General features: G+C 36.6%; 1 protein-coding gene across 2 annotated transcripts in view; it reads right to left on the bottom strand.

Moving 5' to 3' along the window:
- pah (phenylalanine hydroxylase) overlaps nucleotides 1-17,791 on the bottom strand; it is a 244,337-nt gene that overhangs the window by 46,891 nt on the left and 179,655 nt on the right. The window contains exon 3 of one of the 2 annotated variants that reach the window (XM_062066411.1): nucleotides 11,417-11,539. The exons of the other annotated variant lie outside the window; for it this stretch is intronic. Within the exon in view, the coding sequence (XP_061922395.1) occupies nucleotides 11,417-11,539 (123 nt within the window). The remainder of the gene's footprint in view (nucleotides 1-11,416; nucleotides 11,540-17,791) is intronic. 2 annotated transcript variants of the gene reach the window in all.

Raw genomic sequence — 17,791 nt, forward strand, 5'->3', positions numbered from 1 at the left:
TAAAATTGTCTTTCTGAAAGTTATAAGAAGCAAAGTAAAAAAATTAATGAATTTATTTAAACAAGTGAAGACCAAGTCTTTAAAATATTTTCTTGGATTTTAAAATTCTATTTGAGTTTTGTCTCTCTTAGAATTAAAAATGTCGAGCAAAGCGAGACCAGCTTGCTAGTAAATAAATAAAATTAAAAAAATAGAGGCAGCTCACTGGTAAGTGCTGCTATTTGAGCTATTTTTAGAACAGGCCAGCGGGCTACTCATCTGGTCCTAACGGGCTACCTGGTGCCTGCGGGCACCGTGTTGGTGACCCCTGCTTTAGACATTTTAAATTGCCTTTCAAATGTCTATTCTTGGTGTTGGCTTTTATCAAATACATTTCCCCAAAAAATGTGACTTATACTCCAGTGCGACTTATATATGTTTTTTCCTTCTTTATTATGCATTTTCGGCCGGTGCGACTTATACTCCGGAGCGACTTATACTCCGAAAAATGCGGTACATTTAAACCAGTGTGGGTGGCACTGGGAGCGGGTGGGTCAAGTGTCTTGCCCAAGGACACAACGGCAGTGACTAGGATGGCGGAAGCGGGGATCAAACCTGGAACCCTCAAGGCACCAAGCAGTGTGGGTGGGGAGCGTTTCCACAGAGTGTTTCCAGAGTAGGTGTCAGGGACAGACGCGGAAGGAGATTTTGACAACAAAGTTCTAAAACTTAGTGATACATCAGATTGTAGGTGGGGTTTTTGTGTTCATATTTCGCTGTTTGTTGCATTTTTGTCGCGTTTCGCTTAATTGTAAAATATGTCGATCGAGAGGTTCTTTGCCATGATTGTGTCCCATAATAGCTCATTTTGTCTCGGACACATTTCTTGAAAATTCAGCCTCTACTGACGAGATGGAGGTGTTTTGGTCGACCAGGGAAAAAAAACCGACAAAATCGAAAGAGGGTAAAAAGTAGGTGAGAAGTTTAGCCTCTCTCGTTTTTGTACTTAAAAAAATATATATCAGAAAAACGCTGGGATTTTTTCCAAGTAGAGTTCATATGTGCAATCTACTAATAAAAGTTTCAATCAATCAATCAATCAATCAATGTTCTCAGTATTCAGTGTTTTATCGTTCATAGTTAATATTGGGTTTTTTTTCGTTTTTTTCTTTCAGTTTGACACCTCTGCTCTAAAATATCTAAAAGCCTTCATCATCGTCGTGTATACACGCTGTAAGTATACCGTATTTTTCAGAGTACAAGTCGCTCCGGAGTATAAGTCGCACCGGCCGAAAATGCATAATAAAGAAGGAAAAAAACATGTATAAGTCGCACTGGAGTATAAGTCGCATTTTTGGGGGAAATGTATTTGATAAAAGCCAACACCAAGAATAGACATTTGAAAGGCAATTTAAAATAAATAAAGAATAGTGAACAACAGGCTGAATAAGTGTACGTTATATGAGGCATAAATAACCAACTGAGAACGTGCCTGGTATGTTAACGTGACATATTATGGTAAGAGTCATTCAAATAACTATAACATATCAGTGTTTCCCACACATTCATTTATTTGTTGCGGCCCGCCACGAAAGAATTACGTCCGCCACAAATTTTAAAAAAAAACTTTTTTTTTTTTTTTTTTTTTTTGTCCTGTCCAGCTTCTCAGACAAATCATATAGTTGATGTAGATGCCCATATTGGCTGTTCACATTTACTTTACAAAAGAGAAGTGTAGGATACTTCTCTTGTTGCCTTATTTGTATTTGACCACTACAGTTTTCTGTTTATTTGTTACTGACTGTGGCAGGACACCTCTACCTCTGTTTTACTTTATGTTGCTGGTAAAAAATATGGTTGTAGTAGTAGGCTAAAGTTAAATTATTTAGTATGCACTAATTAAAGGGGCAGAGCTTTAAGAGACATTTTAGCTTTTATATTTTATGAGATATATTTTTTGTAAGAACCACAATTAATAAATATATTTCAGTGAATAACTTATTGTTCAAATCTGTATATAAATATGTACATAAAGTGTTGTAATTATATTGTAAAATGGATGGATGGATGGACGTTTAAAACAAAACTGTTATTATTAATTAGTAAGTATACATTTTTTTAGCCTTTTTAGAGAAAATCATATTATTGTAGTCATTTATGCAAATTCTCGATGATGTCATGGTGACCACGCCCATAGCCACGCCCCCACCGCCACAGGTATCTTGGCAGTTTATGGGAAACACTGCATAGGGTTAGAGGGGAAAGGGGGAAAGGGAGGAGAGACCTGGGTGTGTCTCACGAGAACCGGGGCTTTTCCTAGGACCGAGCCCCTGTCGCTAAAAGTCCTGGAAGCCCTAAGTACCTGGGTGGAATCAGTTCCAGGATTTCATTCATACAGGAAATGTTAAAAATGTGTCCGGGACAGCGCCACCTAGGCGGACACGGATGTCTGCATGAGCCCCTGTCGCTCAGGTCCTTGAAGTGCCGTTAAAAAAAGGGCCAGGAAAAAAGGGGGAAAACCCCATAATTGTGTCCCAAAATAGCTCACTTTGACTCGGACACATTCCCTGTGATTTCAGCCTGTAAGACGTGGCGCACCTACTGACGAGATGGAGGTGTTTTGGTCGACCAGGAAAAAAAACGACAAAATCTAAAGAGGGTCAAAAGTAGGTGAGAAGTTTAGTTTAGAAGTCTCGTTTTTGTACTTCAAAAAAAAAATCTCAGAAAAAGGCTGGGATTTTTTCTAAGTACAGTTCATATGTTCTCAGTAGAGATGTCCGATAATGGCTTTTTTTCCGATATTCCGATATTGTCCAACTCTTAATTACCGATTCCGATTTCAACCGATACCGATATATACAGTGGTGGAATGAACACATTATTATGTGTTGCCCCGCTGGATGCATTAAACAATGTAACAAGGTTTTCCAAAAATAAATCAACTCAAGTTATAGAAAAAAATGCCAACATGGCACTGCCATATTTATTATTGAAGTCACAAAGTGCATTATTTTTTTTTAACATGCCTCAAAACAGCAGCTTGGAATTTGGGACATGCGGGGGTGGGGGAGTAGCGGGGGATGTATATTGTAGCGTCCTGGAAGAGTTAGTGCTGCAAGGGGTTCTGGGTATTTGTTCTGTTGTGTTTATGTTGTGTTACGGTGCGGATGTTCTCCCGGAATGTGTTTGTCGTTCGTGTTTGGTGTGGGTTCACAGTGTGGCGCATATTTGTAACAGTGTTAAAGTTGTTTACACGGCCACCTGCAGTGTGACCTGTATGGCTGTTGACCAAGTATGCGTTGCATTCAACTTGTGTGTGTGAAAAGCCGTAGATATCATGTGACTGGGCCGGCACGCAAAGGCAGTGCCTTTAAGGTTTATTGGCGCTCTGTACTTCTCGCTACGTCCGTGTACACAGCGGCGTTTTAAAAAGTCATAAATTGTACTTTTTGAAACCGATACCGATAATTTCCGATATTACATTTTAAAGCATTTATCTCTAGTTCTCAGTATTCCGTGTTTTATCGTTCATAGAGAATTTAAAAAAAAAATTATTATTTTTTTTTAGTTAATATTGTAAATCCCACATTCTTTATTTTCATGTAAATTATGGATGTCTCATTCAGTAAAACATTAAAAAATTCCGTTTATTAAGGCGGTCTGTCATAACGTTTTTAGCATTCACACATTATTGTGAGGTTTTGTATTAGTGTTCCTATAAATAGATATACCGGCCCCCAGACACGTTTTTTTCCTCTAAATTTGGCCCCTCGGAGCAAAATAACTGCCCGAGTCTGCCCGTCTTATTTAAGTGGCTCCACTCTCGACAGCGTCTTCTCCCGCCATCTTTGTTGTAGTTTTTACTATTTCCAAAGGGAGTCTCCTTACAGCTTGAGTTAGATTTTTTTTTTTTTTTACGCTACTTTGTATTTAAAAAATGGCAACAGCGGAGGATGCATGTGTATGTACAAGACAGTCTGGACCGCAAAAAAAGAAGGAACATATTGGCTACAAAGGCGGACTTGCTTAAGGCACTTTGGGTAAATCGTTACCATGATCCGCTGACGTCACCAGTGGCAGAAACGTCACCAGTGGGGCAAATTCCAAACGTCTCGTTTCCCGGAAGTGTGAAGAAAGGCAGGATTGTTTTATAAATATCTCGGTTTGATTTCAAATTTTCGGGACTAATGCAGATCCCAAATACACAACAGCCGGTACCAATTGATAAGCAAAGTTGCTCGTGCATAATATGAACTCTGTTCCTTTCTCTGCGTATCCTCCTTTTGGGCCTCTTTTTTTTTTTTTTTTTTTTTTTTACTAGGGCTCGGAGGCATGTGCCTGCGCGAGGAGCAAAGTGTAACCTTGATGATGACGTTGTTGTTGCTAAATAAGAGAATTGATGCCAGTCATTGTTTATTTTAGCCACAAGTCACGTACGCACACGGTATTAATCAATAAGTCCGACATGCACAGTCGTGTTGGCAAATAAGCAGTACTAAGTTTTGTAGTACTGTTGTGCTGGAAAAGTCCGATTATTTATAAGCAGACCTTTCCAGTGTCATTTGAGTCCCACAGAAGTAAATAACTGTAAAATTGAAAACAAAAAAAGACACATTATGACGCGTAGTATCCTGCACATTGATCTGATTGCATTTTTAATAAAGACATTTAAATGTCATTATACACCTGAAAAATAGCATTTGTTGCCTATCCTAAAATGTGACTTTACACTGTAAAAAAAAAAATTCTGTAAAAAAACGGTCATCTACTGGCAGCTACGGCTGCCAAACAAAAACCATAAAATTAAAGTCCGAATAATGATCAAAAACATTATATTTACAGAAATTTTCATGAAACGTTTTACGGAAAAATATCGTAGCATTACATGAATTTGAAAGTAATTTAAGAAAACAAAAAATGCTATGTATACCGGGTAATTAATTTGGTATTTTTCTGTAAAAAAAAAAAAGAAATATACATAGTTTGTCATTACTGGCATATTACTTAAAATAACAGGCGGATTGTTTATTTACAGATAATGTCTTCAATTCTACAGTTTTATAAACTATTTAAAAAAAAAATAGAAAAATTACAGTAGAAATTTACAGTAAATTAACCATAAAAATAGGAATTTTTTTTAGTCCAAATAATGATCAAAAACATATTTACAGAAAGTTTCATGAAACGTTTTACGGAAAAATATCGTAGCATTACGTGAATTTGAAAGTAATTTAAGAAAACAAAAAATGCTATGTATAATTAATTTGGTATTTTTCTGTAAAAAAAAAAAAAGAAATATACATAGTTTGTCATTACTGGCATATTACTTAAAATAACAGGCGGATTGTTTATTTACAGATAATGTCTTCAATTCTACAGTTTTATAAACTATTTAAAAAAAAAAGGAAAAATTACAGTAGAAATTTAGAGTAAATTAACCATAAAAATAGGATTTTTTTTTACAGTGTATGTAACAATTAAAATCCTTCAGAAATGTTTTTCTTTATATTTATTTATTTTTTACATACCATATTTTTCGGACTATAAGTCGCAGTTTTTTTTCAGAGTTTGGCCGGGGGGTGCGACTTTTGTCTGAAATTACTAACACATTAGCGTAAAATATCAAATAATATTATTGATCTCATTCACGTAAGAGACTAGACGTATAAGATTTCATGGGACTTAGCGATTAGGAGTGACAGATTGTTTGGTAAACGTATAGCATGTTCTATATGTTATAGTTATTTGAATGACTCTTACCATAATATGTTACGTTAACATACCAGGCACGTTCTCAGTTGGTTATTTATGCCTCATATAACGTACACTTATTCAGCCTGTTGTTCACTATTCTGTATTTATTTTAAATTGCCTTTCAAATGTCTATTCTTGGTGTTGGCTTTTATCAAATACATTTCCCCCAAAAATGACACTTATACTCCAGTGCGACTTATATATGTTTTTTCCTTCTTTATTATGCATTTTTGGCCAGTGCGACTTATACTCCGGAGCGACTTATACTCCGAAAAATACGGTATTTGTGTCACTCCTTAACCCAACTATACTTTAACTTTATTTTCTTTAAAACCGCAATGTCCCGAAAACAGAGCTGGGCAAATATTTTGACTCAGGGGCTACATTAAGAGAAAAAAAAATGGTATCTGGGTAGCCAATGTGTATGTGTGTATAAATGATGTATACACATTCATCTGTACAGTATGTGTGTTTGGGTCCCTTTTTTTTCTTCCAGGAACACTAATACCAAAAGTCACAATGTCCGATGGAGTTCTAAAAAAGTTATGACAGACCACCTAAAAAAAAAAACAGTTTTTTTACTGAATGGGACACCCAAAATGTACATGAAAATAAAGAAAGTGGGATTTTCAATATTAACTATGAACAATAAAACACTGAATATCAACAACATATGAACATCTTTTACTTCTCAGACCAACTCCTCCATAGACATCTTTTACAATCAAGCAAAACAACAAACATGTAATAAACAAGTGTAATAAACAGCTAAAATATGATATATTGTCACTTTAATGCAGAAATTAGTTGTAAAAATGTGCTTCCGCTTCTGTTCCTGACACATGCTTTGTTCCTGGTCTGAGCTGCTGTGACGTAGATTACCATAATAACTCCTATAACACTCAAAAGTGCAGATTTCAACCATTTAAATACAAACCCCGTTTCCATATGAGTTGGGAAATTGTGTTAGATGTAAATATAAACGGAATAAAATGATTTGCAAATCCTTTTCAACCCATATTCAATTGAATGCACTACAAAGATAAGATATTTGATGTTCAAACTCATAAACTTTATTTATTTTTTTTGCAAATAATAATTAACTTAGAATTTCATGGCTGCAACACGTGCCAAAGTAGTTGGGAAAGGGCATGTTCACCACTGTGTTACATGGCCTTTCCTTTTAACAACACTCAGTAAAGGTTTGGGAACTGAGGAGACACATTTTTGAAGCTTCTCAGGTGGAATTCTTTCCCATTCTTGCTTGATGTACAGCTTAAGTTGTTCAACAGTCCGGGGGTCTCCATTGTGCTATTTTAGGCTTCATAATGCGCCACACATTTTCAATGGGAGACAGGTCTGGACTACAGGCAGGCCAGTCTAGTACCCGCACTCTTTTACTATGAAGCCACGCTGTTGTAACACGTGGCTTGGCATTGTCTTGCTGAAATAAGCAGGGGCGTCCATGGATGGCAACATATGTTGCTCCAAAACCTGTATGTACCTTTCAGCATTAATGGTGCCTTCACAGATGTGTAAGTTACCCATGTCTTGGGCACTAATACACCCCCATACCATCACACATGCTGCCTTTTACACTTTGTGCTTATAACAATCCGGATGGTTCTTTTCCTCTTTGGTCCGGAGGACACGACGTCCACAGTTTCCAAAAACAATTTGAAACGTGGACTCGTCAGACCACAGAACACTTTTCCACTTTGTATCAGTCCATCTTAGATGAGCTCGGGCCCAGTGAAGCTGGCAGCATTTCTGGGTGTTGTTGATAAATGGCTTTCACTTTGCATAGTAGAGTTTTAACTTGCACTTACAGATGTAGCGACCAACTGTAGTTACTGACGGTGGGTTTTTTTAAAGTGTTGCTGAGCCCATGTGGTGATATCCTTTACACACTGATGTCGCTTTTTGATGCAGTACCGCCTGAGGGATGGAAGGTACGTAATACCATCGCTTAAGTGCAGTGATTTCTCCAGATTCTCCGAACCTTTTGATGATAATATGGAGCGTAGATGGTGAAATCCCTAAATTCCTTGCAATAGCTGGTTGAGAAATGTTGTTCTTAAACAATTTGCTCAGGCATTTGTTGACAAAGTGGTGACCCTCGCCCCATCCTTGTTTGTGAACGACTGAGCCTTTCATGGAAGCTGCTTTTATACCCAATCATGGCACCCACCTGTTCCCAATTAGCCCTGTTCACCTGTGGAATGTTCCAAATAAGAGCATTCCTCAACTTTCTCAGTCTTTTTTGCCACTTGTGCCAGCTTTTTTTAAACCTGTTGCAGGCATCAAATTCCAAATGAGCGAATAGTTGCAAAAAATAAAGTTTTCCAGTTGGAACGTTAAATATCTTGTCTTTGCCGTCTATTAAATTGAATATAAGTTGAAAAGGATTTGCAAATCATTGTATTCTCTTTTTATTTACCATTTACCCAACGTGACAACTTCACTGCTTTTGGGTTCTGCACATTAAAATGATGACTCTTTAGTCAAGTGTCGAATGTTTTAGTTTCGCGACTTGCGTGGAAAACTGTGACAGTTGTAGTCAAGCGTGATGTTTAAGAATATAAATGTGGTTAAAGCGGCATATGTGTTTTTCTCCCGTGTGTTGTAAGTTTGAACAGGGGGGGTCACCTGCAGACAGGAGGTGGGTCAGTGGATCAATGGGAGATTAGAAGTGTTTGTTTAGCGGCTCTCTCTCAGCTTTAGAAAAACAAGCTCAACCTTTCGAAGCTCGTTAGAGTCAAATGTTAAATATTCATTTACGGGTGAGATCGTAGTCTTTGGCGTCCTGGCACGCGGACTTTAGTTCTAGTCACACTACTCCAGTGTTTCCCACACATTCATTTATTTGTGGCGGCCCGCCACGAAAGAATTACGTCCGCCACAATTTTTTTTTTTTTTTTTTTTTCAATTATTATTATTATTTTATTTTTTTTCCTCTCCAGCTTCTCAGGCAAATCATATAGTTGATGTTAGATGCCCATATAGCAGACCTGGGCATTCTGCGGGCCGCGGGCCGCATCCGGCCCTTTGTGCGTCCCTGTCCGGCCCGCGTGAGGCCAATTATAAATTACAAAATAAATTTTAAAAAGTATCTATGTCGAGTGTGCAATACAACGGTGCTGCTTTTGTTTTGAAAATCGTTATTTGTATTACTTCCGTGTGGACGTATGCGTGTGCGTGATTGTGAGTGAATGTGAACAGCTGCAATCATAAAATAACAAAATAAAGTTGAAAAAACATCTATGTCGTGCGCGCAATACAACTGTGCTGCTTTTATTTTGAAAAGTATTATTTATGGGCGTGTGTAACCTGCGAGTGAAGGTGCACATGCAGCGACAAGTGATGCACGGTTTACACCCGAAACGCTAAAAAGAGAAAAGTTGATGAAGAATGCCGTGTTTTCAACAAGACATGGACTGCCAAGCAACGTTCCCTCTAAGGTGCGTGCCTGCGCAATTGCGCACTGCTCAAGCGTCAGCTGCGCGCAGCAAATATATGCCGCGCACCAAATCAAATCCCATCTGAATTCTAAACAAAATAAACATATTTATTCTATGTAATTGTGCAATGCAACTTTGAGTGACAGGGACAACAAGCGGCCCTAACGGTGTTCGTCAACACCGTTCAATTGAACACCGTTCAATTATTGTAACGTCTATCGAGATGCTTCGAGGACAGGAATTATATCGATCACTTTATTGAGCAAAACTGTTTATATTCGGACATAACCACACCAAAAACATGAGTAAAACAATTCTATCTCGAAAAACTAGTCATTTTCTGCCGTACAAACCAGGCCAAAACCAACTTGTCATCTGTCACCAACACGCATAGCACTAAACCACTGGTGCGTTTATGGCCACACAAAAAGTCGGACAACTCAAACACCACACAAAGTTACACTATGACTCCTCAGTCATACGTGTGCTTATTTTACTGTCATTTATTATTAATGTTAATTTATTTATATTAGTCATGGAATGCTGTTACACACACTATGTTGAAGTATTACTATTATAATTAATTATTATTATTATTATTATTATTATTATTATTTATCTTACGGTGTATATAAAAAATAATATTGAGCAAAATTTAATTGAAATATTGTCGATGTGGCCCTCCAGCAGTGCTCGGGTAGCTCATGCGGCCCCCGGTAAAAATTAATTGCCCACCCCTGCCATATAGGCTGTTCAGATTTACTTTACAAAAGTAGAAGTGTAGGATACTTCTCTTGTTGCCTTATTTGTATTTGACCACTACTGTTTTCTGTTTATTTGTTACTGATTGTGGCAGGACACCTCTGCCTCTGTTTCACTTTATGTTGCTGGTAAATAATATGGTTGTAGTAGTAGGCTAAAGTTAAATTATTTAGTATGCACTAATTAAAGGGGCACGCGGACTTTAGTTCTAGTCACACTACTCCAGTGTTTCCCACACATTCATTTATTTGTGGCGGTCCGCCACGAAAGAATTACGTCCGCCACAAATAATTTTTTATTTTTTTTTAATTATTATTATTATTATTTTTTTTTTTCCTCTCCAGCTTCTCAGGCAAATCATATAGTTGATGTTAGATGCCCATATAGGCTGTTCAGATTTACTTTACAAAAGTAGAAGTGTAGGATTCTTCTCTTGTTGCCTTATTTGTATTTGACCACTACTGTTTTCTGTTTATTTGTTAGTGACTGTGGCAGGACACCTCTGCCTCTGTTTCACTTTATGTTGCTGGTAAATAATATGGTTGTAGTAGTAGGCTAAAGTTAAATTATTTAGTATGCACTAATTAAAGGGGCACGCAGACTTTAGTTCTAGTCACACTACTCCAGTGTTTCCCACACATTCATTTATTTGTGGCGGTCCGCCACGAAAGAATTACGTCCGCCACAATTTTTTTTTTTTTTTTTTTTTAAATTATTATTATTATTATTATTATTTTCCTCTCCAGCTTCTCAGGCAAATCATATAGTTGATGTTAGATGCCCATATAGGCTGTTCAGATTTACTTTACAAAAGTAGAAGTGTAGGATACTTCTCTTGTTGCCTTATTTGTATTTGACCACTACTGTTTTCTGTTTATTTGTTACTGACTGTGGCAGGACACCTCTGCCTCTGTTTCACTTTATGTTGCTGGTAAATAATATGGTTGTAGTAGTAGGCTAAAGTTAAATTATTTAGTATGCACTAATTAAAGGGGCAGAGCTTTAAGAGACATTTTAGCGTTCATATTTTATAAGATATATTTTTTGTAAGAACCACAATTAATATATTTCAGTGAATAACTTATTGTTCAAATCTGTATATAAATATGTACATAAAGTGTTGTAATTATATTGTAAAATGGATGGATGGATGGACGTTTAAAACAAAACTATTATTAATTAGTAAGTATACATTTTTTTAGCCTTTTTAGAGAAAATCATATAATTGTAGTAAATTATGCAAATTACTCGGTATCTTGGCAGTTTATGGGAAACACTGTACTCGGTCGTGACCAGCGGCCAATTGGCCTTGAGCATCATTAAACAAGAGCGTCGTCAGCTTGAGATGTTTGGCGTTCTGGCAGCGAGTGTCCTTGAGGACGGTATCAGCTGCTGTATCCTCTGAGGTCACGTGACCACAGCCAGCAGGATACTGATAAGCATGACGATGATATCATTACCTCAAAAAGTCGCAGCGCTTTGACCAACGCTCCCACCTCCTCCTTCAGGGAGAAAATGCAGGTGATCACTTCAGACTTCTTGTTGGTCTCCTCCTCCAGGTACATGGAGCCCCGCCTCCTCGTCTGAGAACGACACATTTTGACTTTTAAACTTTTTTTTTTTAACTGTTTGATTGATTGATTGAAACTTTTATTAGTAGATTGCACAGTACAGTACATATTCGGTACAATTGACCACTAAATGGTAACACCCCAATAAGTTTTTCAACTTGTTTAAGTCGGGGTCCACGTTAATCAATTCATGATACAGCACAGGTGTCCAAAGTGCGGCCCGCAGCTAATTGTTTACCGGTCCGCCACACATTCTGGAAATGCCATTGCAAAAATAAAAAAAATAAAAACATTAAAAAAAAGTGGAATGAGGTGAAATCTAACTAGACAAAGTTGCAATGTTGACACAAAGCTGCCATGCAGGCAGTTTTTTTTTCTTTTCCATCCATCCATTTTCTACTGCTTGTCCCTTTTGGGGTGGCGGGGGGGGTGCTGGAGCCTATCTCAGTTGCATTTGGGCGGAAAGCGGGGTACACCCTGGACAAGTCTTTGTCTATCTTTATTTTTCTTTTTTTGCCGTTGCTAAAAAAAAACCCAAAAAAACAATGTTATAATTAATTATTGACCTATTCAAAGCTCCAATTATTTCAAATATTTCACTTTAAAAAGTTTTAGGTGGAAAATATTGCATATATTGTGTGGGTTCCATACAAAAACATCAACGTTTTATTTGACAGAAGAGCATAAAACAAACAAAATAATAGTTCAAACGTAAAATCAACAGATATATCTGAAGTTGATCTTGTAACTTAAGGGTTGAAAGTTTTTTTTTAAAAAACGAATAAAAATGTATCACTTTATGAGTGGGGCACCTTTTGGATCCCAAATATATTTAATGGGATTTTATTTATCTTTTCACTGTGATTACTCAAAAATAATAATTAATTAAAATCAATGGTGTCCTGCATTATTGATCTTTTTAAGGCTCTAATTACTTCACATCAAACATTGCTTTCTGAATGTTTTGGGCAGTGGGGGAAATACTGAATATCTCAGTTTTATTATAAAAAAAACAAAAGTTGTCTTTGACAGAAAAGGCATAAAACCTTTTATTTTTTTATTTTTTACTTTATATCAACCTTAAGTTGATATACTGTAGATATTTACTGTAAGCGTTAAATTATAAAGAGATAATAATAATTTGACTTGTTTTTAACATTTTAATGACTTAGAGCAGGGGTGTCAAACTCATTTTACATCGGGGGCCACATGGAGAAAAATCTACTCCCAAGTGTGCCGAACTGGTAAAATCACGGCACGATAACTTAAAAATAAAGACGACTTCAGATTGTTTTCTTTGTTTAAGAATAGAAGAAGTACAATCAGAAAATATACAAATCATAATGTTGTTGTTGTTTTTTTACACTTACATGTTGTGGTTAATAGTATTCTATCTATTTGTCGTTATTTATATTTTCTGAATAAATTATGTGATAATGTTCATCAGTCAACTCATTGGTGTTCATTTTCAATCTATTAAGATAAGAAAATTATATAAAAATTACAGTATGTTATTTATGTAGTTTGATCATTTTCCTCAACTGATGTACTAACATTATGTGGTTTATTTTGTACATATGTAGCATCATCTACAAAAATACAAAGAATTGCTATTGCGACATCTAGTGGACACATTTAGAACAGCTGTTTCTTTCATTCAAAAATTTCAGGTCAATTTTTATACTTAGCAAACTCATCCTGCGGGCCGGATAAAACCTGTTCGCGGGCCTGATCCGGCCCTTGGGCCGTACGTTTGACACCACTGACTTAGAGCCTTTATGGTCTCCGGGAGCCCTAAATGTAAAAAAACAAATAAAATGTGTGTGGGGGGTGGTGGTAGCGGGGGGTGTATTTTGTAGCGTCCCGGAAGAGTTAGTGCTGCAAAGGACTCTGGGTATTTGTTCTGTTGTGTTTATGTTGTGTTACGGTGCGGATGTTCTCCCGAAATGTGTTTGTCATTTTTGTTTGGTGTGGGTTCACAGTGTGGCGTATATTTGTAACAGTGTTAAAGTTGTTTATACGGCCACCCTCAGTGTAACCTGTATCGCTGTTGATTAAGTATGCGTTGCATTCACGTGTGTGTGCGTACAGAAGCCGCACCTATCTTATGACTGGGTCTGCCCGATGTTAGAATGGAGAAAAGCGGACGTGACGATAGCTTCTGATTCTGATTCTGATGAACACCTTGGTTGGATAATGAAGGTTGCCTCAGCTCAAAGCCTGAGCCCCGACATTAATGAACTAACATCCAAGAAAAGATGGCTGGTATCTGGCTTGGGCACATCAGATTAGATCAGTGTGTTGCGAACTGAGCCGTTTAATGTCCTGAATGGTTGGTTTGTTCATTGTTATTTTATTTTCAAATGTATTAGCCTGTGGAAAAAGTGAATGTTGATATTTACCTCAGCAGGCTGCAAAAAGAAAAGAGGCATTAAATTTTTATTTTAATTGTATTTGATATGCCATTGATATTTTATTATTATTATTATTATTATTTGAAACTGGATTTTGCATGTCACTATAAAGTTATATAAGCCTTGCTTGTTCAATATTCAATGCAAAACTTGTTTGGGTTGCGATTAAAAGGTTAATTTGTTCAACCTTGGCCCGCGGCTTTGTTCAGTTTTACATTTTGTCCCACTCTGTATTTGACTTTGACCCCCCTGACCTGATGGGAGTGCATTCCACATTGATGTGGCATAGAAGGAGGATGACCTTTGTTAGATCGGAATCTGGGTTTAACGTGGTTAGTGGAGCTCCCCCTGGTGTTGTGGTTATGGCGGTCATTTACGCTAAGGAAGTAGTTTGACATGTACTTCGGTATCAGGGCGGTGTAGCGGATTTTATAGACTAGGCTCAGTTAGGCTCTGTCTTTTGATGTTTAAGTGCAGCAAAAAACATCTGTACACCTCAACCTTTAACCTACCGTTTAAACTTTTATGACATGGACTCAAATCTAAACATGCCGCGGCCACTTGACTCAAACACACTGTTACCTCGGTTTTTGTACACCCCACATTTTCGTAAGATCCGGTTTTCCATTTTCCCGGGTTTCCACATATCAGCCGGGTTATAGAAAGGCCAGGCTTTGCACGTAATTAACTGGTCCATAAACCACATGGGTGTCAGCTCAGGGGCCACATGGAGGAAAATCTGTTCCCGGACTGGTGAAATCATGGCATGATAACTAGAGATGTCCGATAATGGCTTTTTTGCCGATATTCCGATATTGTCCAACTCTTAATTACCGATTCCGATATCAACCGATACCGATATATACAGTCGTGGAATTAACACATTATTATGCCTAATTTTGTTGTGATGCCCCGCTGGATGCATTAAACCAGGGGCGTCCAAACTTTTTCCACTGAGGGCCGCACACTGAAAAATCAAAGCAAGCGGGGGCCATTTTAATATTTTTTATTTTAAAAACCAATACAATATATGTATAAAAAACATACATTTAGGCCTCCACTCAGACTTCATCACGGGGACCCCAAAGGGTTTTGGTCCAAAAAATATTAAAAATGTGTCATTATTCAGTATTATTATTTTTTATTATTATTCAAGATCAACATTAGGTCTATCTGTCAATATAACGGTTTTAAAGATTTAAGTTGTATGCTCTTTTTGTCAAAGAAAACCCTGTTTTTTTTAATGGAAAAAATACAAAATATGCAATATTTTCACCCAATAAAATTTTTAAGTGGAATATTTGAGATTATATAATAATTGGAGCCTTAAAAAGGTCAATAACTCATAACAACATTGATTTTAATTCATTATTATTTTTTGAGCAAAGACACTTAAAAACAAATCACACTAAAATTATTGGGGATCCAAATAATTATAGTGTTAAAAAATAAATTATATATATTTTTTTTTACTGTTTACTTTTAACACAATAATCTCGAGATCAACTTCAGATCTATCCGTCAATTATACGTTTTATTGTTGTTTATGTTTTTTGTTTGTTCGTTTTAGGCCCTTCTTTATAAAAAAACAGCTCAGTTTTTTATATGGCAAACACAAAATATGCAACATTTTCCCCAAAAATATCTCAGATGTGACGTAATTGGAGCCTTGAATAGGTCAATAATTCATAATGACATTGATTTTGATTAGGGATGTCCGATAATGGCTTTTTGCCGATATCCGATATTCCGATATTGTCCAACTCTTTAATTACCGATACCGATATCAACCGATACCGATATCAACCGATATATGCAGTCGTGGAATTAACACATTATTATGCCTAATTTGGACAACCGTGTATGGTGAAGATAAGGTACTTTAAAAAAAAAAAAAAAAATAAGATAACTAAATTAAAAACATTTTCTTGAATAAAAAAGAAAGTAAAACAATATAAAAACAGTTGCATAGAAACTAGTAATTAATGAAAATGAGTAAAATGAACTGTTAAAGGTTAGTACTATTAGTGGACCAGCAGCACGCACAATCATGTATGCTTACGGACTGTATTCCTTGCAGACTGTATTGATATATATTGATATATAATGTAGGAACCAGAATATTGATAACAGAAAGAAATGGGGGGAGGGAGGTTTTTTGGGTTGGTGCACTAATTGTAAGTGTATCTTGTGTTTTTTATGTTGATTTAATAAAAAATAAAAACGATACAGATAATAAAAAAACCGATACCGATAATTTCCGATATTACATTTTACCGCATTTATCGGACATCCCTAATTTTGATTCATTATTATTTTTTAAAGAAAGAAACAGCCTGCATGGCAGCTTTGCGTTATTAGAGTAAACATTGCGACATTTTCTTGTTACATTTCACCTGTTTGCTCTTCTATACCACTTATCATGTTTTTAATTTTTTTCATTCGTATTTTTAAAATGTGCCGTGGGGCCGTTAAAAAAATGGCCCCCGGGCCGCACTTTGAACACCCCTGAATTAAACAATATAACAAGGTTTTCCCAAATAAATCAACTCAAGTTATGGATAAAAAAAATGCCAACATGGCACTGCCATATTTATTATTGAAGTCGCAAAGTGCGTTATTTTTTTTAACATGCCTCAAAACAGCAGCTTTCTGACGTTTCTGTCCCGTCCAATCAGACCCCGAGTCCATGGAGGAGGCGGAGTTTAACTGGCAAGAGTACATGGAGGAGAGGGGGCTACAGCTGCCTTCAAACTAGGGCTGCAACAACTAATCGATTAAAATCGATTAGTAAAATAGTTGCCGATTAATTTAGTCATCGATTCTTTGGATCTATGCTATGCGCATGCGCAGAGTTTTTTTTAATTTATTTTTTTTAAAAAAAATTATTATTATTTTTTTTTTAAATAAACCTTTATTTATAAACTGCAACATGTACAAACAGCTGAGAAACAATAATCAAAATAAGTATGGTGCCAGTATGCTGTTTTTTTCCAATAAAATACTGGATAGGATATAAATGTAGTTTGTCTCTTTTATACGATTATTAATCGATTAATCGAAGTAATAATCGACAGATTAATCGATTATCAAATTAATCGTTAGTTGCAGCCCTACTTCAAACATGTGAGAACTTTTACATTGAAATATTGTTGACTGAGACACAAATGAATATAAGTCATGACATAAGTAGGAACATTGTCAGCATAAAAAATACATTTGACTGCTATCTTGTGTTACCTACTCCCTGCATTCAATATGGTTCGCTTTTTGATGGAAATGCTGCCCTGTTTTTTGTGTTAGTCCCTCAGATAAACATTGTGTGTAAAAAACAAAACAATGGAGTTGTAGCGGCTGTTGCCAAAACATAAAAAAGTTCTTAAAATCCCAAACTTTTCACCAAAATCAAATCAAAGGGCCACTGGCTTTTAGTTCAGGCCGCTTATAAGCGGTTCTTTAGCGCCGCCCTAGTGGCTCCCTGGAGCTTTTTTAAAAATGTATGAAAATGGAAAAAGATGAGGAAGAAAATTTATTTTTTAGAGATGTCCGATAATGGCTTTCTTGCCGATATTCCGATATTGTCCAACTCTTAATTACCGATTCCGATATCAACCGATACCGATACATACAGTGGCGGAATGAACACATTATTATGCCTAATTTTGTTGTGATGCCCCGCTGGATGCATTAAACCAGGGGTCACCAACGCGGTGCCCGCGGGCACCAGGTCGCCCGTAAGGACCAGGGGCCGTACTTATCAAGCTTCTTAGAGTGCCATTTTACACTTATGTCCTGAGAATTTGCGAAATTTAGTCCTACTCTCAAACTTAAGAATAAAAGCTTTTTATCA

Source organism: Entelurus aequoreus, linkage group LG12, assembly GCF_033978785.1.
Source record: "Entelurus aequoreus isolate RoL-2023_Sb linkage group LG12, RoL_Eaeq_v1.1, whole genome shotgun sequence".
NCBI lineage: Eukaryota > Metazoa > Chordata > Actinopteri > Syngnathiformes > Syngnathidae > Entelurus > Entelurus aequoreus.